The sequence below is a fragment of the Macrotis lagotis genome, chromosome X (genome assembly GCF_037893015.1).
Source record: "Macrotis lagotis isolate mMagLag1 chromosome X, bilby.v1.9.chrom.fasta, whole genome shotgun sequence".
NCBI lineage: Eukaryota > Metazoa > Chordata > Mammalia > Peramelemorphia > Peramelidae > Macrotis > Macrotis lagotis.
In genome coordinates this window covers 394511782-394537642 of record NC_133666.1, presented here as the reverse complement: position 1 = coordinate 394537642, position 25861 = coordinate 394511782, and the positions used below count along the sequence as shown (strand labels likewise).

At 35.1% G+C, this 25861-nt stretch overlaps 1 protein-coding gene across 4 annotated transcripts in view; it reads right to left on the bottom strand.

Moving 5' to 3' along the window:
- TPD52 (tumor protein D52) overlaps nucleotides 1–25861 on the bottom strand; it is a 341461-nt gene that overhangs the window by 130160 nt on the left and 185440 nt on the right. For 2 of the 4 annotated variants that reach the window (XM_074201768.1, XM_074201766.1), the window contains one exon: nucleotides 22088–22269. In XM_074201768.1, the coding sequence (XP_074057869.1) occupies nucleotides 22088–22269 (182 nt within the window). The other 2 variants (XR_012471681.1, XM_074201767.1) reach the window with 2 other exon arrangements.

The following is a 25861-nucleotide window of genomic DNA, read 5'->3' as shown; positions in this document are numbered from 1 at the left end:
AAATGTGGTTATGAAATTAAGATTATGAGTTCTATTTGTATATAACACTTATATTCCCTCTTATTGATCCTGATCCCTCTGACTAGAGGTCTGGAGGGTGGAGCACTAAACTCCTCCAAAGCTTGTCATTATAAATAAATGGCTGGGACTTAGAATTTCCACTTTCTACCTGTAGCTCTGTGTTCTTTCCAATTGTACAGAACATACCCTCAATGGACACCTCAATGATTCCCTTCCCCCTCTTTCCAGCTTCCCTTTCTGTACTGTCTTCTCCCATTAGATTGTAAGTTCTTTGAAGGCAGGAGCTTCAATTCTTTTTCTTATTTGTCACCAATACTTAAGAACCTGGCATAGAACAGGCACTTAATTAATGTTTATTACATTTTATTGGTCCCCATCTTCCCTTCTTCTTAGCAAAGATCCCCAAAGATGAATCAGGGTTCTATAAAAAGGGGATACTTGTTAATTTTCTGAGAAAATCAGGATCATCATTACCTAGCAATTCTATGTTGAGGGAAAAAGGGCAAGAGATTCTGTGAAGGCAGAATGCCTTAGAATTCCTTTGACTTGGGGCGGCTAGGTGGCATAGTGGATAAAGCACCGGCCCTGGAGTCAGGAGTACCTGGGTTCAAATCCGGTCTCAGACACTTAATTATCACCTAGCTGTGTGGCCTTGGGCAAGCCACTTAACCTCATTTGCCTTGCAAAAACCTTAAAAAAAAAAAAAGAATTCCTTTGACTGTGCATGCCTCCATCATCTCTATGTTATATGTATTTGTAAATCATAAATTAATACAAATCTGACTCCAAACAGGAGTTAAGTGCAGGAATTTTCTTGTATGTTCACTTCAAGAAACAATAACACTTAAAAGTACTGAAAACGATTCAAGCCATCACTAAGAGCAAAAGAACCAATTTCAAGAAAAGTTTTATCATAAATTTATGATAATATTCTCAGTAAATAAGGAATCCAAATTTGATTCCAAGTAAAATACAAATCAAACTATTTATACTGACAGTATAAATTTTAACAAATCCATCTGCTCTATATTCCTTTCTGAATTAATCTGTGTATTTATTAATAGTTATTTCCTTTACTATATAGTATGATCATCTAATTAGAGACCCTGGAAGTCTTGAATATGAAAGAGTCACAAAAAGCTAAAGATTTATGGTCCAGTATCACCAACCTGGAAGGTATACTGGTGAAAACTAAAATTTATTAGTCATATCCAGATTTTAAGATGCAAAAATAATCATCTAATAAAGACACAAAGACAACTAAGGTGAAAATTTAATTAACAAAACTTCAGAGAAAAAATTTTCTTTATAATTAAATATGTTAATATTTAAGTTGAGATATAATTGAGTGAGTATATTCTTTAGGGTAGGCAAGACAAACAGTTATTTTGAGAAAAAATCACTAATCTGTTAATGCCTTGAGAACACTGGATAGAAAGACTTTAGGAAGGTACCAGGCTGTCAGAAGAAAGAATCTTAGAAATCATGGATTCTAAGGATAGACAGGAAGAGTGTTAGGGAAGAAAGCATTAGATGATAAGCAGAGTGACAGAGAAAGAAGAAATGGTGTAGGGTAAGTGATGATGACATAGTAGGGTAGAGGGAAAGAGTATAAAGCAAGAAGGATAATACCAAAATTATAGGATTTTAAACAGAAATGAAGTGTTTCTCATGAGGCTTAGAAAGATGGTCACACAGAGATGTGCTAGACTGTTAAACAAAACTTTAAAAATGAAAAACAGGGAATGAGTTGAGAAGCTGGGAAGGAAGTAAAACTGTCCAAGCAAAAATTATAAACTGGAATACTATGGAAGACAACAGAATTCCAGAAGAAATCCTAGAAACCAAAAAAATGAGGGACCTGCCTAAAGAAGTAATGAGATTCAGGGGGATTTAAGGGGGGAAAAGGTAATCTTTCATGAATATTTGAAAGATATTTTATATATTTCATATGCATAAGTAGTGTTAGAGTTTTTATGTGGCTTTAGGGGAACAATTGAGAGTCAATGGATAATAATTATAAGGAAATAAGCTATTGTTCAATATTTTCAATTTCATTCAATTAAAATGTTAATAAAATGGAACAGGCTGCCTTGTAAAGTATTAAGTCCTTAGAAGTTCTGTAAGAAATTCTCAATTTAGAGTTGAATGACCAGATGTTACAGACAGGAGTCATATATATGATAGGAACTGGATTGATAATCTCTTCCAGTTTCTTCTGAGGAAAATAGGGCAAAAGAAAGAGGGAATGAAAGATGGGGGGGGGAATGAAGAAACAAGAACAGAGAAGAAGAAAAGAAGAAAAAATTCTGTGTAGCACTGGGCTATATGATGTGTAACAGCCATTTTCTGATCTCCTGGGATGAATTTCTGTAATTTTTCTGTTAACTCACATTACTTCATATTATTTTTATACTATTTCTAACTCAGATAATAAAATTTCTGAAAAAAAATGTGCTGATGGAAAATATTCACTTCCTCAATAAATACATTACTATATAGTAAAGTTATATATATATATATATATATATATATATATATATATATATGTATATATATTTAGGTTTTTGCAAGGCAAATGGGGTTAAGTGGCTTGCCCAAGGCCACACAGCTAGGTAATTATTAAGTGTCTGAGACTGGATTTGAACCCAGGTACTCCTGACTCCAAGGCCGGTGCTTTATCCACTACGCCACCTAGCCGCCCCAAGTTATTATATAAGTTATATGTGTGTGTATATATATATATATATATATATATATATATATATACACACACACACACATATATATATATATATATATATATATATATATATATATCTTAATTAGAAATCATGGATTCTAAGTTCTGACAAAAGATGATCCATCGGAGAAGGGAATGGCAAATCATTCCAGTATTATTATCAAGAAAATCCCATGAATTGTATTAAAAGCTAATAAATGTGGGAAATGATCAGATCAGAAGAACACATGAGATAGAAGAGGACAGAAGGACCTGGCATGCTATGTTTCATGGGGTCATGAAGAGTTGGACATGACTGAACGATAACAATAATAACCCCAGTTGCCTTTTACCAGCATCTAAACTATATTAATTATGAACTTAAGAAAAATTATATGGAAAGGCAATGGATAATCTGTTCAATCTGCTTGAACAAGACAAGTGTGAGTAACTATTAATTTCAAAAAAGAAAGCAAATATTTATATATATAATATTAAGTAATAATATATTCAGGCTCAGTTATCCTCCTTCTTTTAGGTATTCACCACCCACAACCCAAAGAAAACTGAAATGTAGAAAGAGGGATAAAAGAAAAAAACCAATTTCAGAGCATGACCTGAATGAGCCAATACAAAACACATATTATTTAACATTAGAGAAGGGAAGAGAGAAACGTTTCTATGAATTTCTCCTTTTCTCTAAGGCTACAGTTAAGGATATTCTGCTAATCTAAGTAGAGATGTTTTTGTAGGCCACTGAATAATTAACAAAAGGACTTCCTGAATTCTTTTTTTGATTATGCTTTCTATGCTAAAGCACTTAGTCTTGCTATGGAAACACATCTGGCCAGCAGAGTGTAGTGACTCCCACGCCCCAACCAGGTAGGTCTAAGGGGCCCAGAATTCATATGGATGGGTAGGTCTTTTATATTCCTAGGTGACCAAAAAGCCAGTCAACCCTGTCAAAGCATACTAGGAAGATGGACAGAGTGATATGCAAGGAACAATAGGGTCCTAGGGATAATCTTGCCATATTTTGAGGAAAACTAGTCTAACCATGATTGGGGTGAGGAGGTGAGAGGAAGGAGGGATACTAGTAGATATTTGTCTTATCAAAATACTAAGGAAATACCAAAAATGGAAATGTGAGTGACAAAAGTCCTACTAAAGATTATCTAATTTTACAATAAAAGCAACCATAAAAAACATAGATATACCTACACAGACACACAGACACACAGACACACAGACACACAGACACACACACACACACACACACACACACACACCCCTATGCAAATAATTGGTGCAGATGAGGCAAGAAGGTCTGAATTGAAATCCTGAGTAAGTCATTTATCTTCCCTTGGCCTCAGTTTTCTCATCTGTAAAATGGCAATAATAACCTCATAGTTGATTGGACAATCAAATTGTATGGTTCAAGTTATAAAGTGATCATCTTCTTTATATCTTCCTTTGTAAGGTTATCAAGTTAGATTAGTGAGTTTCTTTTTTCTTATTTAAACTGATATCAGCTAAAAAATGAATGATAGAAACAAGATACAGTGAAACCTGCTAAGTTAGATACCTATGATTCTAATTAAAAAGTTAGCCAATAATCAATAATCTCAAAACAAAAATATCCTCATTCTTGCAAACATCATCCCTATCCTATGCCATGTTTCTGCCCAATACTGTAAGATTCTATCCCACAGAGGGCTCACACAATTCTTTTCAGGTAGACCTATAAAATATAGACAAGATCAAGAAGAAAATTATAGACTAGAAATAAAATAGACTCTAGATCACTTAGTCCAATCCTCTTTATGCCAATTTACAGATGAGGCAATTCCTCTAGAGGGGAAGTAAAGTGCATTATTAAAAAACACACAATCAAAAAAGTAAAGAAGCAATTCAAACCTATGTTCTTAATTTGTCAATTTTAGGGCTTTCCCAATATACCAGGATTCACCACTGCCACCACTGAATAAGAACATCCATCTATTCTGACACCCCTAAAACAGTCAGCAGAATAGTCTGGTGCTTTCTATGATGTTATAAAAATAAAACAGGTTAGTCAGTAAACACCCAAACCAAAACCAATAATGACTTTCCTCAGAGAGTATAACCAACCTTTATTTCAAGACATCAGAATCTCTAAGCTCAAGGACAAAAGTCATAGAAGATCTACTCTATTGGCAGACATGCTCTGATATAATGGCATGGATATTACTTGTCAGAGTAAAAACAGGCTCTGGTAGTGGCCATGCTAATGCAAAGTTAATCAGTGCATTTCAGCAAATGACTGGCATCACATTTATAGCAGTATATATTTTGGAAATTATAATATTTTATCTCCCATAGGCATAGTGTATTATTTGCATGGTTACTTTGTAATTCTAACAGTTTCTTGCCACCCAGTGAGGGTCATTTTTCAGTGGTTGTTTTTTACCACAAATTAAGGAGTTATTTTTTTGTGGTTCAGTAATGCACAAGAATTGTGCTGCCAGCATACTGGAGCCCTGATTCTCTAAACAGTTTTGTTTGTTTTTTAAAAGGACTTTTGGTCTAACAGATAAACATTTGGTACTGAGATCTATAGAGGATGAGCACTCATATAATAACCATGCAGTGTTTAGGTGGTCAAAATGTAACTTGTCAGTTCTAAAAATGTAGGCTATTGTGGTACAAAATGTCTAATGAAGGGTTTACTCTGACAAGTAATATCCATGCCATAGTGGAAAGTTACAGCTCTTTGACAGCAGACTTGGTGGCACCACATGTATTGTTTGAGCTAAGAAGTGAGAGTGAATTGCACTGTGTAATAGCTTTGTGAAAAAAAGGGAATTCATGCCACTTCCCTGAATTTAGCCTCCTTTAATATAAACAATGAGCCTTCCTTTAAGAAGCTGAAACTATGATATAGGAAAGGAGAGCAGCAAGATCAATCCTACTAAAATAGGCATGTCTGGGATTCAGGCAAAATGTTAAACTAGGGGGTGACTAGTATGCCAGAAAGCAAATGTGATAACCGTTAAAGCCAGCTGAATTTCAAAAAGAATTATAATAACTGAATCAAAAGATTACTAAATAGATCATCTTTTAACCTAATACCTTCTGCCTCTCCTTACATTTGACAGCATGATGGGATTAGATTTTGAGTGAGAAGACTTGAATTAGAATACCAGGCAAATCACCTAAACTCTCTAATCTTCAGCTATATAGGAACATTATATTCATATTACCATACTCATAAAGTAGTTGTCAGAAAAGTGTTTTAAAACCTATAAAGTTTTAAAAGTTTTAGCTGAGGTAATTAGTGAGATACTAGGCCTACAATATCATCTCCTGACTCCTACCTAGAAGTAAAATTAATGTTCTATTCATTATAACAACTTCTTCATTACTATCTCCCCACTATCACTGTCACCCACTCCATAACAGGATCTATTTACATTGCATTTCAACTCATAAATATTTTATAAAATCATAGGGATCACACACCTATTCTTTCCTTTAAAAAGACCTAATGAAGGAATCCAAATGTTGGCAAATATATTAAAAGTACAGTCAATATATGAAGAATTAAGAACCTCAGAGTTAGAAGGGCTATCAAAGGACATCTAGTTCAATAAATATCCCATGAGTGATTCCTTCTCCAACTCCTAACAGTCAATGGGTATTTAATTAAGCCCTAATTTGCTAAATATTGTGCAAAGTCTTTGGAATACAAAGAAATTCAAGACAGTTGTTATTTCAAAGGAACTCACAATCTAAGGGAGAGAACATGAAAACTACTATGTACAAACAAAATCTATATAAGAAAAATTGTAGATAGTCACCAGAGGAAAGGGATGAAGAGAGATCAGGGAAGGTTTTTTGTAGAATGTGAGATATAAATTGAAATCTGAAGAACCCAAGGGAAGCCACAAGAGAAGATGGGATAAATTGGGGGAGAATTTACTTCTCAGTACAACCACTGAAAGTCATAAGAAGATGAAGTGGCTTATGTGACAGTAAGGAAGTCAATGGAATACAGAGTACAAAGTGTTAGAAGGCTAGAATAGTAGGAAAGGACCAGATTATAAGTAGTTTTTAATACCAAACCACAGATCTTAATTTTCCTGAGATAATAGGGATCCACTGGAATTTGCTGAGTAGAGAAGGTGACATGGCCAGATCTGTGCTTTAGGAAGATCAAGATGAGTGGAAGAAAGGTTAGAATAAAGAGAAATTTGAGACAGACAGAGATCAACCGGTAGGCTACTGCAACAGTCCAGGCATTTGGTGAGGAGGACCAGCACCAGGTTGCTAAGACTGTCAGAGGTGAAAAGGGGGCACATATGAAAGATGTTGTAAAATAGGACTTGACAAATTACTGGATCCCAAAGACTGAGAATGAGTGAGTTGACACCTAAGTTACAAAACTGAATGGCTGGGAGGAACATGATGACCTTGACAGTAATAGAAAGGTTCAGAAGAAAAGAGAGGAAAATAATAAGCTCAATTTTGAACATATTGAGTTCAAGATGTCTAAGGACATACAGTTTGAGATGACCAACAGAAAGTTGAAGGTGTGAGTCTGGAGGTTACAATAGAGGCAAGGGATGGATAAACAGATCTGAGAATCATCAGCTTACAGATGTTAACTGAATTCATGGGAGCAGATAAGAATCTAAAGAGAAAAACAGACAAGAGGTAGAGAAGAGGAAGCAGGACAGAATGAAGTTGAATACCCTTGATTAAATGACCATGACTGGGAAAATGAAGATCCTAAAAAGGAAACCAAGAAGGAATGGTCAGAGAGTTTGAAGAAGAAGCAATAAGTGTCATGAAACCTAGAGAAAAGACTATCAAAAAGGGGGTGATCAATAATGTCAAAAGCTACAAGGAGGTCAGGAAAGGTGATGATTAAAAAAGACAATTAGATAAGTCAATTAAGGGATCACTGGTGGCTAGAAAAATCAGTATCTGTAAAAGAGATATCAGTCTTCTCTAATCATGGCCCAGCCAATGATGCTTGGCTGTTCTTTTATAGCTCTATCTCTCTCTCCTTCCTTGTCTTAGAACCTTTTCAATAAATTCTTATTTTATTTCTACCCTTGCTTTTCCTGAGTCCGAATAATGATTCCTCATAGGCAGAACTGAACTCAAGTAGCAAGCAGCTACATAATGGCCAGTCAGCCAGGAGAATCTGCCCAGACTGGGAAATTGGATCAAGCTTCATAGTTGAGAAGCATGCCCCTTTTTTCTAGACCCTAGATTTTTAGAAAAGTAGGAAAATTATTAGACCTCTAGCCCTCCTTCTGTGTTTCCCCTTTTCCAGAAAATGGAAAAAGGTTGAGTTTTGTGAGGAGTCAGCTAAGCTGATCCCATGTGATGTTTCCCAGTAGCCCTGGTGTGGGCCTGCCCTGTTTTCAGACTTATCAAAGAAAAGGCAGTTCTGAGGTGTGTTTAGTTTATACTGTGGAGTGAGGGCTGTTAAAGAAAGGATATTCAGCATATTCCAATTGACATACTTGTCTACCTATAAACTGACAGAATTAAAATATGGGGGAAAACTTGCTGTGTGTTTGTTCTTTGGAAGGAATTAGATTTGACAAAAACAAAACACCTGAGCTCCTGGAAATTATCTTTGGGTGGAAATCCTTTTCTTTCTTTCTCTTTGAAATACTCTATCATTCTCCACAGTCCCTACCCTCTGCAGGGAGAGGGGGGAGGGGGAGAAGGAAATCTTAGTTGGAATGCATGCTTTAATGCAGGAAGGGTAAGATCCCCCCCAAAACTTATTTTGGCCCCATTGTTTAAAACAGGGGACTCCCATGCCCTCTTCCTGGTTTGGGGAGGAGAGGGGGAAATGACCACATTTTTTTTCCTTAGGCTACACATCAATTTCAAGTTCCAGTAGCCAGGCTGAGAAAGTCCTACCCTTGGAAGGGGGAAAGGGAAATGAGCAGATTGACTAAGAAGCATCATGGTCACTTAGTTAAGAAAAAGGAAAAAAAAGAGAGAAAATACCTTTTTCCCGGGGCAAGGAAATTCAGGTTTCATCTTTTAATTAAGTTTGTGCTAATAACTAATATTTCTGTAATGGAGTAACTGGATTTGAACTTTATAAAGTTACTTAAGAATGCATTCAATTTGAACTACTGATTAGCTATTTAAAAATCTTATAAAGAAACTCTGATTCTAAAAACCTAAAAAAAAACAAAAAACAAAAATCCCAGGATGGCTAGGTGGTACAGTGGATAGAGCACCGATCCTGCAGTCAGGGACACCTGAGTTCAAATCTGACCTCAAATACTTAATAATTACCTAGCTGTGTGGCCTTGGGCAAGCCACTTAACCCCATTGCCTTACAAAAAAAAAAAAACCTAAAAAAAACCCAGAAAAACCCCAAAGAAACTCTGATTCTAAAAGTTATTTCTTGACAGGCCTTAACTGGTACATTAAAAAAAATATATAATATAAATATATGTGTGTTTATTGTGTACATGTGTATTTAAACATCAATGGAACATTTGCACATCTCTCTACTGGTGTGGAGAGGTGGGAAAATGTTTCTGTGTTCTGTGATCTGGTACCAACCAGGGTATCAATCTCAGCTTGGTAAATCTGATACAAAACTAAACTCCTGTATCTGGGTGGGTGTAATTCAGATCTCATATAGTTAGTTACCTGAGTTAAAAGTTACTTCTTTTAGTTTGGATTTTGAATTTAATTGCTTGAAAGGGTCTCAAATTAAGTAATTAATGAAGTGGGGATCTGAGCCTATGGCTAATACTATTTGTAAGTGATAAAGTTTGTGAAATGCTTTCAGCTGTGAGCTAAGTTTTTGTTAACCTAATATTGATTGAAGGCTGTATTCAACTAGGGTTAATTGAGACTTTAAAGTTTAGCAAATGTAGATTCCCTGACCTCAAGAGGCTTTGAAAAGAGGGAGGGAAGGCCTTTGATAGGAAAAGGTCATCACAATGTGTTTAAAAAAAAAACAAACCTTATCTGAGAGCTAATTGAGAGTAATTTAGTCACCTAAGTTCTGTAACAAGTCTTGAGAATTTGTATGTATTATTAAGAGGAAAAATATTGCAATAAATTGTATGTCAATGAATTTGGGAATATTGAATCATATATAATTTACTGATTTCTTTTGGGAAAGAGAAATATTGTACTAAATTTTGTGATCTGATTTACAAAATTTGATTATCAATATTGATAATTGTCAGCGATCCCACAAGACCTTTTGTTAGTAAAGGAAGAAAGTTTGTAATCTTTGTCTCATCATCTATCATCACATGTTTATGGAAGGGAATATATATATGTATTTATCAGTTATGTGATATTCTTTTGTAACTTCAAAGAAATTACATTAATAGTGTTTGGTTCTCTTGTGAACATGCAAACTATTTGAATACGGTAATGTTAAAGCCTGGAATTAACATGTGATTTCTTTAAAGGGGTGGTAAGGGAAATTACCACAAATTATGGCCCCCTTTTGGGATATATCTGTGGATTCATGCATAACAGAAATATTATTTTGTAAAATTTAATAACTCATGTTGTTAAATGATTTGAATGCCTAATTGTTTCTACTTTTTTTATTGCATTGGAATGAATAACACATGTTAGAAATTTAAGGGTATCTAAGATATTCTAAGGTTTTTAAAAAAATTCTGAAAGTAATAATTTGTATTTTTGAAGATGGCTAGTAGTTAAAAGTTTATGTATAGAAGTTTCTAGCTATATATGTAAACTGGGACTCAACTGTGGTTATCTGCTTTGAGGGAAAAGCATCTATGTAAAAGGAGGAAGATAAAATAATGGTGATGATTTGAGATTTCTCTGTGTCAATCTCTAGCCAATTGTTATGTGAGACGTATGGAGATGATGGGCAACCTCCTAGCCAGAACATTTTGTAAAACAATATGAATTAGGATTATTGTGTTTTCCATCTCAAAATCTGTTTATTGCATTTCATTTACAGCAACAACTGTGTAGTCTCTCTGGCTGCTTGAGTTCGGTTCTGCCTATGAGGAATCATTATTCGGACTCAGGAAAGCAAAGGTGGAAATTATACTAAGATTTATTTTAAAAGGTTACAAGACATAGGAAAGGATAGGGAGAGACAGAGAGAGATAAAAGAACAGCCAAGCAGCACTGGCTGGACCACAGGTCAGAAAATTCTGTGACCCTGAACTGGAGTCCAACCCAGGTTTTTATGTCTTGCCTCTCATCCAGAGAGCAAAAGTTGAACTCCCTTTCTCTTGCTAGACCAGGAATTAGGTAGATGGTAAAGCCTAAGGAAATCAGTATACAAATTCTACATTAAAGAATGAATCAATGGTACATCAAGAATGGGGATCTCTACCCAAATTGAGCAGCCTTTAAGATTACAATTGTTTCTGTTATAATCATAATGCTCTACTTCTAATCAATTTACCTCTCAAGAGATGTGGTAGTGAATTTACAATTCCACCCAATTTCACAATTCTCTTCCTCTTTCCCCAGCATCAATTGAATTTTGAATTTCCCCATCTCTTGTATCAAGTTACAGCCTGGCACACTCTTGGTTCTCCTTAGTGCTTAAGTCACCTGAAGCTCTGGTTATAGGTAACTGCTATATTACAATGTATTGATAACTGATCTGCCTGACATTAGGTATAATAAAATAGAAAGACAGTATTCCAATGAAGCTATTTAGCCCTATGGGGTTTGATGTTAAATGCTGCAAATGGAGTAAGTGACCTTTGAAAGAACAACCCTAGCCTCAACTGGGGTGGGATTCTCTTTAAACGAATCCCTCACCTGGCTACTAACAAAAGGGTATCAATGGGGCAGTCAGGTGGCCCAGTATATAGAGGACCAACTCTAGAGTCAGGAGGACCTGAGTTCAAATCTACACTCAGACATTTAATAATTACCTAGTTCTGTGACCTTGGGTAAGTCCCTTAATAGCACTGCCTTATCAAAAAAATAGTATCATTGTTCTAGGAAAGGCATATAAGGCACAACAAATCAAAGGGGCAGAAAATAGGGAGTTTACTTTTTCTTTGAAATATTAGGTTAATATGATGAATGAGGCACTCTTTTTAAGGTTCATATTGAGCAAAGAATTTGGAAAACCGTGCAAAAATTACTATTCTTGTAAAGTTTCTAGAGATTTCAAATCATACTAGGTATTATTATACCAGTTCGTTTCTAATCTCAAAATCCATCTGACTCATAGCAAAAACACAATTATTAATGGGAATGGAGAGAAAGACTTCTGTTTGGGGACCATGTTTAGAGATTTTTTTTTAAGAGTTTACCTTGTTGGAAGACAGGCACACTGCTAAAGCTCTCCTGATCTTTCCTCATATAGAATATGAAACAAACCTTTTAACAGAAATCCAATCTACAACACCCAGAAAGAAAAGCCAGGAGAAAAACATTCACCTCAGGATCTGTCTTCTGCAACTGTGGGTGAGTCTGGGTGCAGAGAGCAGATTCTGCATGGAGCATGGACAGGTGAGAGCCTGGGAGCCTAGATCAGCCTTGGATTAGCTGGACTAGCAGTGGGGCAGGAGCCCAGGAGCCTGAGGACCTGAGAACAGGACTGTGATGAGCAGCAGGGCTAGAGCCTGGACTGCCATGAGGGCACAGGCCAACTAGGGAGCAGAGGCATTGGCTGTGGTGCTGACCATCTGGAGCTTGTGGGCAGGGCTGGAGGGAGAGTTCCAGTGCAGGAGAGCCACAGACATCAAACCCTGGGCTCCTCTGGTCTGGAGGAACTCAGAGTCTGTACCTTTATTTCAGCTGAAGCCTCTTCCCAGAACAAACACAATCACAGCCCACCTTCCACCCAAGGCTAAGCAGAGCAGCAGAACTATATCCATTGTGAATAGGGAGAGTGATGACCTTACCCCAGGGTAGAGGCCACCATTGATCAAAGATAAAAGTATTCAACAGCTTCAACCACTCCCTCTAGGCCAAGGGAGAGGTCCTCAATCAAGGTCACAGACACTCCAGAGAAAGCAGCCAGAGCCCCCTACTGGCTGGCTGGAGATATTATACTCAGTGAGCAAAGCCTCTAGGGATCTGGACACCAAAGCTCTGTGAACCAGCCCCTCCCCAACACAAGGTCTTAGGACAATGAAGAAAGGCCAGCACAAAGGAGGGTCTATAGAAAAATTCTTGGAAGGAAAAGATCCTAATTCAGAGAGACCTAGAAACTCTGAGGAAAATATGACCTGCTCTCCAGCACAAAAAGACTTCCTTGAAGAAATAAGGAAGGCATTTAAAAATCAATTGGAAAATTTGGGAGACAAAATTAACACGTAACAAGAAAAGAATTCTCTCAAAACCTCAATTGGTCAAATGGAAAATTCTTACAAAAATAGCATTGACCAATTGGAAAAGAAGTTACAAAAGGTAAATGAAGAAAATTCTTCTCTTAAAAAAAGAATGGAGTCTGTGGAAACTAATGACTTCATGAGACAGCAAGTCTGTTAAACAAAACCAAACAATTGAAAAAATAGAAGAAAATGTAAAATACCTCATCAGCAAAACCACTGACCTTGAGAATAGATTGAGAAGGGACAACCTGAGAATTATAAGCCTTCCTGAAAACACTGAAGAGAAAAAAAGCCTGGACTTAATATTACAGGATTTAGTGATGGAAAATTGCACTGATATCACAGAACCAGAGGGCAAAATAGTTATTGAAAGAATACATTGATACCCTCCAGAAAAAGATCCTAAAATGAAAACACCAAAGAATGTTGTGGCCAAATTCTGGAACTATCAGATAAAAGAGAAAATCCTGCAAGCATCCAAAAAGAAACAATTTAAATACCAAGGAGCCACAGTAAGGATTACACAGGACCTGGCTGCATCAACATTAAGGGATCAAAGGGCCTGGAATGAGATATTCCGAAGAGCAAGGGAACTTGGAATGCAGCCAAGAATCTACTATCCAACAAAACGGAGCCTTCTCTTCCAGGGGAAAAGGTGGTCATTTAACAAAATGGGAGACTTCCAACAATTCCTGATGAAAAGACCAGAGCTAAATAGAAAATTTGGACATCCAACAGGAGGTTCAAGAGACACATGAAGGGGTGGCTAGGTGGCACAGTGGATAAAGCACCGGCCCGGGAGTCAGGAGTACCTGGGTTCAAATCTGGTCTCAGACACTTAATAATTGCCTAGCTGTGTGGCCTTGGGCAAGCCACTTAACCCCAATGCCTAGCAAAAACCTTAAAAAAAAAAGACACACATGAAAAGGTTAAAAGGGGGGGGTAAAGAGAAAAAAAAAAAACCTGTTATCCAATAAGATGAAACTATATCCCCTACTGAAAAAGACTCTAATGACTCTTGAGAAGCATAACTCTATCAGAGAGAATATACCTAGCCAGAAGTGATGGACACTCATGATTTATCCATGAGACTGCTATCCAATGGGAATAAACTAGGTATAACCCTATTTGGGAGAAAGACTCTAATAACTCTCAAGAACTGTAACTCTATCAGAGAGAATATACTTAGCCAGAAATGATGGATACTCATGATTTTCTGTGACTCAGATAGAATGATTTAAAAACACTACCTCCTTAAAAAGGGGGGACAGGAAGGAGATGGGAGGATGGAGGGGAATAAATAGGATAAATCTCGTTACATAAAGAGGTACAAAAGACCTATTGTAATAGAGGGGAATAAGGGAGGAGATAAGAAACACCTGAATCTTCCTCTCATCAGACTTGGCTTACACACACTCAGGTACCTTAAGAAACATTTTACCTTTCAATATGAAAAGTGGAAAAGGCGGGGGGATGAGACAGGGAGGGGGAGAAAAGGGGGGGGATGAGACAGGGAGGGGGAGAAAAGGGGGAACTAACAGAAGGAAGGAAAGGGGAAAGGGGAAAAAGGGAAAGGGGAAAGAAAGGGGAGGGAGTAGATATAGGAGGGCAAACACACTGAAGGTTGAGGTATTCAGAAAAAAAATACTAGGGAATGTGAATAACATGAAAAAGGTAGAAAAATACAATCAGCAGGAAGACAGCATGAAGGGATGATTTCTCTCATCCCATTCAATTTGAATCAATGTAAAGACTGGCAAATTGCCTTCTGTGGGGGATGGGGGAGGGAAGCAAGATTAGGGGAAAAATTGTAAAAGTCAAAATAAATAAAATCTTTAAAAAGAAAAGAAAATTTTAAAAAAAGAGTTTACCTTTTTGTCTTACTTGTAATTTTCAAAATAATTTCATATTTTAACTTTTTAGCCCAAAATAGAATACAGAATATAAAATAAGTTTAAGACAAGTATAACTCAAATAAAAGTGCTGAATCCTATACAGTACATAAATCTACAGCAATACACTTTTAAAGCCAAGTACTTTCAAATTACCCATTCTTCTCTGAATTAAGTGCATCTGTTTCCATAATGTTATTACAAATAGTTCACAACCCTCCTTTTCAAAAACATACCTCATAAGAAGGAAAATGCTTTCAAGGAAAATTCATCAAGGAAAGATCCATTTGCTTAATAAATTCAAAAATGACACAGGCAACAGCATAAAACCCACACGAACAGTATAATATGTTCAATCAGTTCTAATTAAGTATTTAATTATACTCATCTAACAGATAATTTACATTTTAAAAAGGAACACTATGAAATAGTCTATTTTAGGTCCAAAATTGGGGTTCTGAATTAAAACTTTTAAAAACCAAAATATACTATAAATAGAAAAACTTTTTTGATTGTATAGTTGGCTAGGAATAAAGCAGTCTAGTTACATCATCTCAAATAAGTTAAACCTCATAAAATACAATACTATTTAAGTTAACTGGTTCTAGTTCTATAAGCTAAGACTATCAGGCCAATTAGAAATTAGCATTTGTCACCCAAAAAGAAAGTCAAGAATTCTATATTAAGGGACAAAAAAGAGGGACTCCTTTCCTGTACAGCTCCAACCTGAGGCACCTGATAACAAAACACCTTAGGTTAAGGGGTTTTAAAGTGCAGGATTATAGAGATGTCAGCGGTTTGTGAAGTTGGATAGGAAAGAAAAATTAATTTTTATATTCACTTACCTCTAATTGAAATTTTGCATTTCCTTCAAATGATGTAAAAACATTATTCTGAGAGTTTACAGACTTCACAAAGCTGCCAAAGGAGTCCTTTACGCAAAAAAAGTAGTGACTCCCCCTACTCTGGGATAATAGTTTTCCTAGAAGGTCAAAGAAATGATAAGAAAGAACAGGCTAGATGGGTAACTTCAATCCCTCTGGCATTTAAAGTCTTTTAGAACAACCTTGCTCCTTCCTATCTTTTCATTGTTCTACTAATTTATTCCCCTTCTTGCACTCTGCCATTTGTTTCCACTGGCTGACACTGTTTCCTCTGTCCTTCACCCCTGGAATGCTGTTCCCTTCTTATTTTTCTTATATTCTTCAAGTCCTGTATTCTGCAGGAGGCCTGTTCTAAGTACTCCACTTGATTGTGCCCTCCCTCTGAATTCACTACCTATCTCTTCTTGTGCAAGTCTAGTTATTTACATGGTGTCTTCACCATTAGAAAGCAAGCTTCTTGAAGGTTGGGCCCTCTTCCCTTATTTATATCCCCAGTGCTTAGCTCAGTACCTAGGCAGAGGAAAGCTGCTCATTAATAAATAATCAGTCTCTGACAGATTAATTCTGCTTCATGAGGCAAAGCAAATCAAATCTAGTGACACTTCCACATGATAAGGTCTCAGGTATTTGAAGACCATTACCATGTCTCCACAAGTTTTTCTTCTTCATGCAAAACATCATCAATTCCTTCAACTGATCTAAAAATTAAAAATGCTTTTATTATAGCTAAAACATATAATTACAAAGTCAGATCTAAAAAGGTCTCAGGAGACCAGAAACCTATTAGGAAAAACCTAATAAAAAAATAAATTGGGATAAAAATACCCTATTTAAAAGGTAAAAGATGAGAGAGGAATGTTTAAAGGGTAGTTCATGTAAAAAGTTCTCAGTTTTAAGAAACTCAAAGTTTAGTTTCAATCAAAATCACTATAATATTCAGCTGCAAAAAGACAAAGTTTCTGGGAATAAAGATGTGATCAGCTCAAGTAAAGGTGATAGTCCAACTAAGCTCTACAATGATTGAACCCCATTGATACCAGGCAACACATTTAATCAATTAACAAACATTTTTTACTATGCTAGGTGCAGAGGAAATTAAAGAAAAAAAAATGAAACAGTACCTGCCTTCAAGGAACATTCTATTTCGGAAAATAACATTTACACATTTCAGTGTCTGAATTTGTGATTCCATTTATGTAGGGATTGGTTGGTTGGTTCTTGTCTTTTGTTTATCAAAACCAAAATGCCATCACTATGTTTGAGACAAATTACAGTGTATCCGACTGGGGCTGATCAGACTCATATTAATGAGCTCAGAATGGTGGTATAGTGGTGAGCATAGCTGCCTTCCAAGTAGTTGACTCGGGTTCCTGGCCAATGCAACACACCTACATGTAGGGAAATAGTTATGAAGAAATACTTTCTACCAATGTACACCTGCAATTTATAGGTTTAGAGAATTTACAAGGACCTTAATAGGTTAATTGATATGCTCAGTCATAGAGCTAATATGCATTAAAGACTGAACATGAATCCAGATTTCCTGATTTTAAGGCAACTTCCTATCTTTTAAACGAGCGGTGTGAAACATAATCCGGCCTCAGACACTTAATAATTACCTAGCTGTGTGGCCTTGGGCAATTCACTTGACCCCACTGCCTTGCAAAAATGTAAAAAAAAAAAATCCAAGAAGGGAAATATATTGACTTAGAAAATCACAAATTAGCATTATCTTTATTACACTGTGTTTTTATTTATTTTATTAAATGTTTTCCAATTACATTTTAATTTGGTGCTGCTGCACTCACAAATTTTGCAGACCTGAAATTTGACATTTCTGCATTATACCACAGTGCTTCTAGAAAACAAAAAACATAAAGTAATTGGTATGGAGGGTATCACCACCAATAGGGAAATGGGACAAAGTTCATGTTAAGAGGTGATATTGGTCTTAAACTCTAGGGACTGAGGCTTTTAAGAGGCAAGAGCAAGGAGTGGGCAAATTTGAGCCATGGCGAATAACCATGTCAAGACAATGAAGCAGAAAGAAAATGGGAAATCAAGAATAAAGGAAAAGAACCCAGAGGAAGACAAGCAGAATAGGGAAAGGCTGCAAGGGAATATCTATTATAAGAGAGAATTGGTTTGAAGAGCTAGGAACATTTAGCTTAATACATCAAGTATGTGAACATTTTTTTTTCATTAAAAAAACTAACCTTATTCTATTTGGTCCTATGGGACAGAAAAGGAAGAAACAACTCATAGAAGTTAGAGTAAGGTTGATTTCTGACCTATATTAAGAGATTAATTATGTCCTATCAGTTAGACTATTTAAGTCAAAAGTAGAATGGAATGAACTGTTCTCTCTCCCCTCCTTGGAGGTCTTCAAGCAAACTATTCTTGTTCAGATACTAATCAATTTGATTACTTGATTACTCCCCTCAACCCTGAGATTTAAAAATTGATTATTACTTAACAGTTTTATCTGGTGACATGATTGCTTCTTTCCTCTTCTTCAGTAGGTTTTAAAAACTAATCCTCAAATATTTATTAAGTACCTACCAAGCAGCTGGCATTGTGCCAGATGCTGGGAAATAGAGGTACAAATGGTAAAATAACTTCTACTCACAATTAGCTAACATTCTCATAGGTCCAAATTACAGAATCATAGATTTATAATACATTTAGTTAGTCCAACCCATATCTACATAGAAATCCTTCCCACAACAATCTAAATAAGTCATTAAGCTTTTACTATAAGACCTCTAGAAATCATACTACCTCAAGCGATAGATTCACTGGTGGGTAGCTCTAATGGCTATATTTTTACTTTTATCAATCTAAATTTACAGTTCCACAACTTACATCCACTGTTCCTAATTCCTGTGTGAACAGGGCCAAATAGAAAAAGTCTAATCCAGCTTCCATGTGACAGACTGTCAGATACTGTGAGAAAATTATCCATCCCTTTTTCAGGCTAACACTCCCTTCCCACCCCAATTTCTAGAATGAATCTTTGTACTTCATAGTCTTAAAACCTAGTTGTTCTTTCAACTAAAGAAGATTTTCATATCCAAAAGTTGTTTTTCATTCCATTTACATGTTTTTTTCAGTCCCAAGAGGGTGGTACAACTGGTATTCAATATATACTTCCTGAATTAATAATTAATGATACAAAGTAAGCATTAAAAAAATCAAAAACAAAACCAAAAAAAACAACATTAAGTGTTTTGGAGAAAAAATAAATTAGATAACAAACAGATTTTTAGAATTGTAACATATTCTAGATTTTACCCAGAGGCAATTAAAATATGTACAAATCTCTATCCATTTAACTACTTCCTCTTAAAATCTATAGTCTGAACAATTGAACAAGCAGATTTCTGATTTTTTTCTATCCATCTGCACAGGAAATTAACTTTAATTAAGTTTTTAATTAAATTAATTAATTAATTAAGTTTTTCTGTGACTAATTAAATACTACTAGTTTTTAACAAATATTTACTATAGTAGCTTCAAGATTCACTTTTGACTTGCAAAATCCTGGGAAGGTAGGAGACAAAATTACTACAACCATAAAATTAGTTAGGTTGCACTATTTATTGACTTTATTATGAATATATCATGGAAAGTAATGCAAAATGTAACAAAAAACAGGCCAAAAAATCAGTTAATAGAAAATTTCTATACCATTTTTTTCTGGTAGAAAATAAGTTATATTCTAATATAATATTTAAATTAACTGACATCTATAGATTTAAATCTTTTGTGACAATTTATAAAATCTCACTTCATTTACTTATTTATTACAATAAAGATTTTTAAAATATTATTTTTGTATATACTTATATGAAAAAATGCATATTTGCACATATATAGAGATATAGATCTATAGGCTCCCTCTACTATATAGTTATATATCTACATGTAGCTATAGCTCTATAAATGTGTGTGTAATATATATAATCATCATTTTAAAGGTGCTATTTAAAAGAAAATCTACTTTAAAAAAATAAACTATACAGTGAAGAAAAAGGAAGTTCTTAACTGAAATATCTGATTTTCCCTTCTTTCTCAATTATTTTGAAAATGTTATTTAAACATTCAATATATGTTCTACTTTTTATTTGACCCTATATACCATAGCCTGAATTAGAAACAAAGACTGCAAAATGAGCTTGTTTATTCCACCTCGATGTCAAACAAATGTACAGATGATATTCATTGCACGTGTTAACTGCTTTAGACCTGCCAATCATGTTTGTTTTGATACTCATACTGCTTAAGAGCTGTCAATCATGTTTCTGTGATGAGGATACCAGTACAAAAATAACAGGTTTGAAAGCAAAATTCTTATTAAAATGGCAATAAATGAATCTTAGTTTTAAAATTGTATATACTTTACTGCTATTTTTGCAAATAAAAATGAAAAATATATTAAAAATTACTGAAAAAAATTTTGAACAAGCTTTATATAGCACTGAATATTAAAAGCAAGCTATTAGTTTTTTTTAAAAAAACCAAACTAAGAGGGAAAAAATGGATTAATTATAATTATGTTCCAGTAAAAACATCATCAGTCAAAAAATACTAGTTATTATATTAATACAATTCCCCAAGTAGTTCTGTGTAAGCAATACTGTACTGGTTTAGTCTAAAATAACTTTCAATAAATCAAAGTCTTACCTCTAAGCTATTTATATAATTTAAGAGAATATTCTAAACAAATCAATTTATTTACCAACAGAGTCCATTCTTTTAATATTTCTGGACTTCCTATCTACTACTTTAGGCTGTCCATCTATTTCAATTTGTGATCCATTCCTCATTTTCAGGTCATAAATATATTTGATAATATCCTTTATATCACTTCTTGCATGTAAATTATCATTAGCAGCATGATGCAGTTAAGTAACTTTTGCATTGCCTTTCATGTTGTTCATTTAGTTTTTCTGATATAGTAGAGTTTTAAAGTCTACAGCAACAGACTATTGGCATTAAAGTATAATGAACTTGTGCAATGATATGCAGTTGAAAATTATTGAAAGTGGAATGCAATCTTCCAAAAGAAAATCAGTACGACCTATTCCTTCTGCTAAATTCAAAATCAAGATTATATGATTGGTATTTGCTTCACAAAGTAGCAAAAAACAGGGACAAGAAAAATAAGTTGGTTTTTTCTTCTGGTTTATAAAATAGCATTCCCCTTAATACTAAAAAATAGTATTCAATATGCCATATGATGAAATTGAAATGGCACTTAAAATAGATGATCTGATCAAGGCATAGTGAACAATTTCATCTTAAGGAGGACACAATTTTGGAATCATCTGGGGATTAATTTCAGAAGTTATTCAGAAAGGGAAAGATATGAGAAAACTAAAAAAATCTGATGTTAAAATACTGCTTTAAGGATTATAAAACATTATCTCCATGGATCTTTCAAAACAATACTAATAAGAACCAGAGGTTTTACTCCATTTTATAGATGAGGAAACAGTCTTAGATACAAACTATAATATATAAATGTAATGAAACATCATCACATCAAAAGAAATAAAGATTATGAAGAATTCAGAGCAACTTGGAAAGACTTGTAAGAATGAAAATATAAACTCCTTGAGGGCAAAGACCTTTCATTTCTGTCTTTGTATTTATAATGCCATGGGACACGCTAGGCCCTTAATAAATGATTGCTGAAATGAAAAGATTTGAACTGATGTTGAATAAAGTAAAAGTAAGAATAATATATATATATATATATATATATATATATGGAACATAATGTAAAGGAATAAAACAATATCACACCCATGAATTCAGTTGGAAGTACTAACTTGATTCCACAGAACTGATGAGGTCTCCTCTCAGGAAATGGGTAGGTATTAAAGGAGAGAAAAGAGCATATTATGTCAATCACAATCAGTGGTTTAGTTGATTTTGCCTTAACTAGGCTTTTTTGTTAGAAGGAAAGGCTCAGGCCAGATAGGTGGCACAGTGGATAGAGCACAGGTCCTAGGAGGACTTGAGTTCAAATATGACCTCAGTCAGACACTTAATTACCTAGTTGTGGGACTGTGGGCAAGTCACTTAAGCCCATTGCCTTGCAAAAACTTAAAAAAAGCTATTGAAGTGGAATATTGGTTGGGAAGGACTAGCTATCTTTTTTAAAAAGCATTAGTAAAACATTTCATAAAACATCATTATTTATTCATTTTTAATCATGTTACTACTTACTCGCCATCTGATTCTGGTCTTTTACATACACAATGAAATTTGCCGCCAAAATCTATATAAAGGTCATTTTCCACAACATGGAAGATTTGTCCAAAAACAATTTTATCTTTGGCAGGTCCCATCTGAATTAGAGGAGAATGTCTCAGCAGAGATGCAAAGGATTTTACATTCTTTAGAGAGTCCTATAGAAGGGAAGAAAAGAAAATCATACATATGAAAACAATTCAAATCAATTAGTGCAATATCCTCATTATATAAATCAGAGTACTTAATATAACTCAAAATATTGCCAAAGCAACAGAACCAAGAAAGCCAATCTAATAAATATTTCTATATCTTGTGGCAGGCAAATAAAAGAAAATATCTTAAAACCTAATTTATGAAAGGGAAAAAATTAATACTGATGAGCCATCAAGGTTATGGTACTCTAGGTTTATGGAGAAACAAGTTTTATCTCATGCACACCATATTATGAATACTCTCCCCGCCAAAAATTCACCTGATGCTTTGACTATTAAAGTATATTTGAATACCATTTATTACCTGAACAAAATTAAGCAAACTACTAAATAGTCATATTCTAAATTATTATATAGGCAAAGAACCAAAATTAACCAGTGGTTCTAATTTCAACAAACATTTATTAAATACCTACTACATAAAAATAAACTATCCTAGACACTGGACATAAAAAGATAAAAATGAAACATCCTCTCCTAAAAATGCTTATATTCCACTAAGGAGAGGCGATAGGTACATAAATAATCAAATACAAAAGCATCAACAATTCAAACAAAGTAATTTCGAGAGGGAGGTGTGCCAACAACTAGAACAATCAGAAAAGACCTTATATAAAAGGTGGCACATGTACTGGGAATGATATAAGATGGAGATGGGGACAGAATGTGTTTCAAACACCTGCAAAAAGCACAAAAGTGGGAAAGACAATGCTATTATGCACAGGGAACAGGCTAGTAGGCCAGTAGGATGGTAAGAGAGAATGCAGTAAGGGGAAGAATAAGAAAGAAGGGAAGGGATGTACAAGTTGAATTGGCTTTATTTAGACCCCATATGATAATATCCGGTCACCATTAACTACAGTCCAAAGAACAAGTCAGTCAGTTACCTGCCCACCTTGGAACACACCTCTGTTCAGTTGCTGCTCAGAATTGACAGCACTCAAACATGTGACTTGCAACATGATCATAATGTTCCAGATATCTGCCAAGGGTACTGTTAGCTCGTTTATTCTACACACTATTTCTCTTTTAATGAAGTCAAAGATCATATTACTTTTTTTCTGCTTTTAACTGTCATCTTGATTAATTTTGAACCTACAGTCATTTTGAGCTTGTTACTGAGCCAAGCTTTCCCCCAATCCTTTACTTATAACTTTTATTTAACCTGTGTGTAAAAGTCAATAGTCAGTAACTAAAACTGGGGCATCTAGGTGGCACAGTGAATAGAGAACAGGTCTGGCATCAGGAAGATCCAAGTTCAAATCCAGATACCTACCAGTTGTGTGATCCTGGGCAAGTCACTTAACCCGGGATGCCTTACTTTCTCATTTGTAAAATAAAGGAAATGGCAAACCATTCCAGTATCTTTGCCAAGAAAATACCAAATGAAGTTACAAATATGACTGAATGATTGAACTACAAAATAAATGCTTGGTGAATCTTATTAAATTATTCAGCATGTCCCTGATTTATCCAGTCAGGTAACACTGTAAAATATTAATTTTATTGTTCATTTATTGAATAAGCATTTTATTAAGACTCTACTATGTTTTAAACAGAGATAGGGAAGTGACTCAATGAATAGAGCATTGGGCTTGGAATCAGGAAGAACTGAGCTTAAATTAGGGTTCAGACATTCATTAGCTGTATGGTCCTGGGCACAAAATTTGATCTTTATTTGCCTTAATGCACAGGAAAAGGAAATGACAAACCATTCCAGCGTCTTTGTCAGGAAAACTCTAAATAGGGTCACTAAGAGTTGGCTACAATTGAATAACCAAAATATTTCATGTTAAATATCAAAGATATTGAGACAAAAAAGAAAATAGGTTCTATTCTTGAAGAATTTATATTCTATTGGAGGAAATAGCATGTATCCATCCATATAAATAAATATAAAACACATATATACAAAATAACTTTATGGGGTAAAAGAAAGGGCACATTAGCACTAGGAGAATTAGGAAAGGTTCTACTATACAAGATAGTCCTTGAGTTATGTTTTTAAAGATGATAGGAGCTTACAGAAAGGTTAGCAACAAAAAAGGATATATAAGAACCCAATTCTCCTACGTGTACTCTAACAAAAATCTTGTTGGTCAAGATATTCAAGGAAAATTGACTATAATAAGCATCTTCATGCACCACTTCAAGACGGCACAGAATGTCAGCTGAAGACTGTGGACAATTGAAGAGAAATCCTGCCACAGAAGTCACTATTAGTGCAGGGAAACCATTTGGAAATCTGAACAGGGACACCCCCAAGGCATCTAAAGTCTACAATTCTGCTAAATGCCAACTACCTCCCAAAACACTATGCTATGGATCTGTGGGTAAGAGAGAACAAGGGTCACAAATAGGGAAGCTGTTCTAGAGGGTTGGGTGGGTGGGGGTATATAAAATAGCGAATTAGAGTGAACAAGTGAGAGATGTTTTTAAGTTTGAGAAAACCTAAGAAGGTGAGAACGGTAAAGGTGAGAGCAAAGAGGGGGAAACTAAAAAAGCTAACAAAGTGGGTCTCTAACTACAGAAGCAAAATCCCAGAGGAGGTAGGGGAAAAACAAGCCATTTTCTTCTCTGTGTTTTGAGGGAATGAAAAAAGTGGGTCATGATGGCAGTGGAATGATGGAGAAAGGAAGGCTGAGAGAGCTCACATTTGATGGATTCAATCTTTTCAATGAAATGAGATACTAGGTAATTTGCTGAATATGCTGACTTCATATTACATTATTTTATTAGCATTTTTTTATTTTTACAATCCTTTTTTGCCCCAACATCCCTCCCCTCTCTCCTACACAGAAAGCCAACACTTAAAACAAAGAATAAAAAAGAAAAAAAAAATAGCTCAGCCAAACAAAGCAACATCAATCAAGTCCAACAGCATATACAATGTTCCACATCTATAATTCCTGTCTTCTGCAAAGAAAGGAAGGAAGTACATTCTCAAATTATACAATGCTGGTTTTGACGATGCTGTTGTTGGCATTCTTTTCACTAATACTGTTGTTTGTAGTCGCTGTGTACTATACATTGTTTTCTAGGTTCTGCTTACATCAAGTTGTATGAGCTCCTAAATTTCCCATTTGGGAGTAAATAGAGCAGGATAGGGAGAGTGTTTATAAATACATTAAACCTCAAAAAAGAGATGGTTGGTGATTGTTGGTAGCACCTGGGGGGCCAAGAAGGGGAAGGCACAACAAAGGTGATGGATGATCTGGCAAAACAGAAAGTCATTCTATATACTACCTTTGTTATGAGGCCACAGGTTACTAATGTCAATCTAGAATTTCAAAGGAAAAAACTGTTAAATGCTCATAACATCTCTTATCTCCTACCCCATATCAGGAATTGCTTAGTATTGCCTATCCACAAGGCAAATTTTTTGCCCCTCCTTTCTTTCTACCTTTTATTCCAAAGCTTCAATACTGAAGCTTTTCTACACAGCTGCCCAAGTGATATTCCTAAAACATAGATCAGAACCCACCACTTCCCTACTCAAATAGCTTCAGAGGCTCACTATTGCCTCTAGGATAAA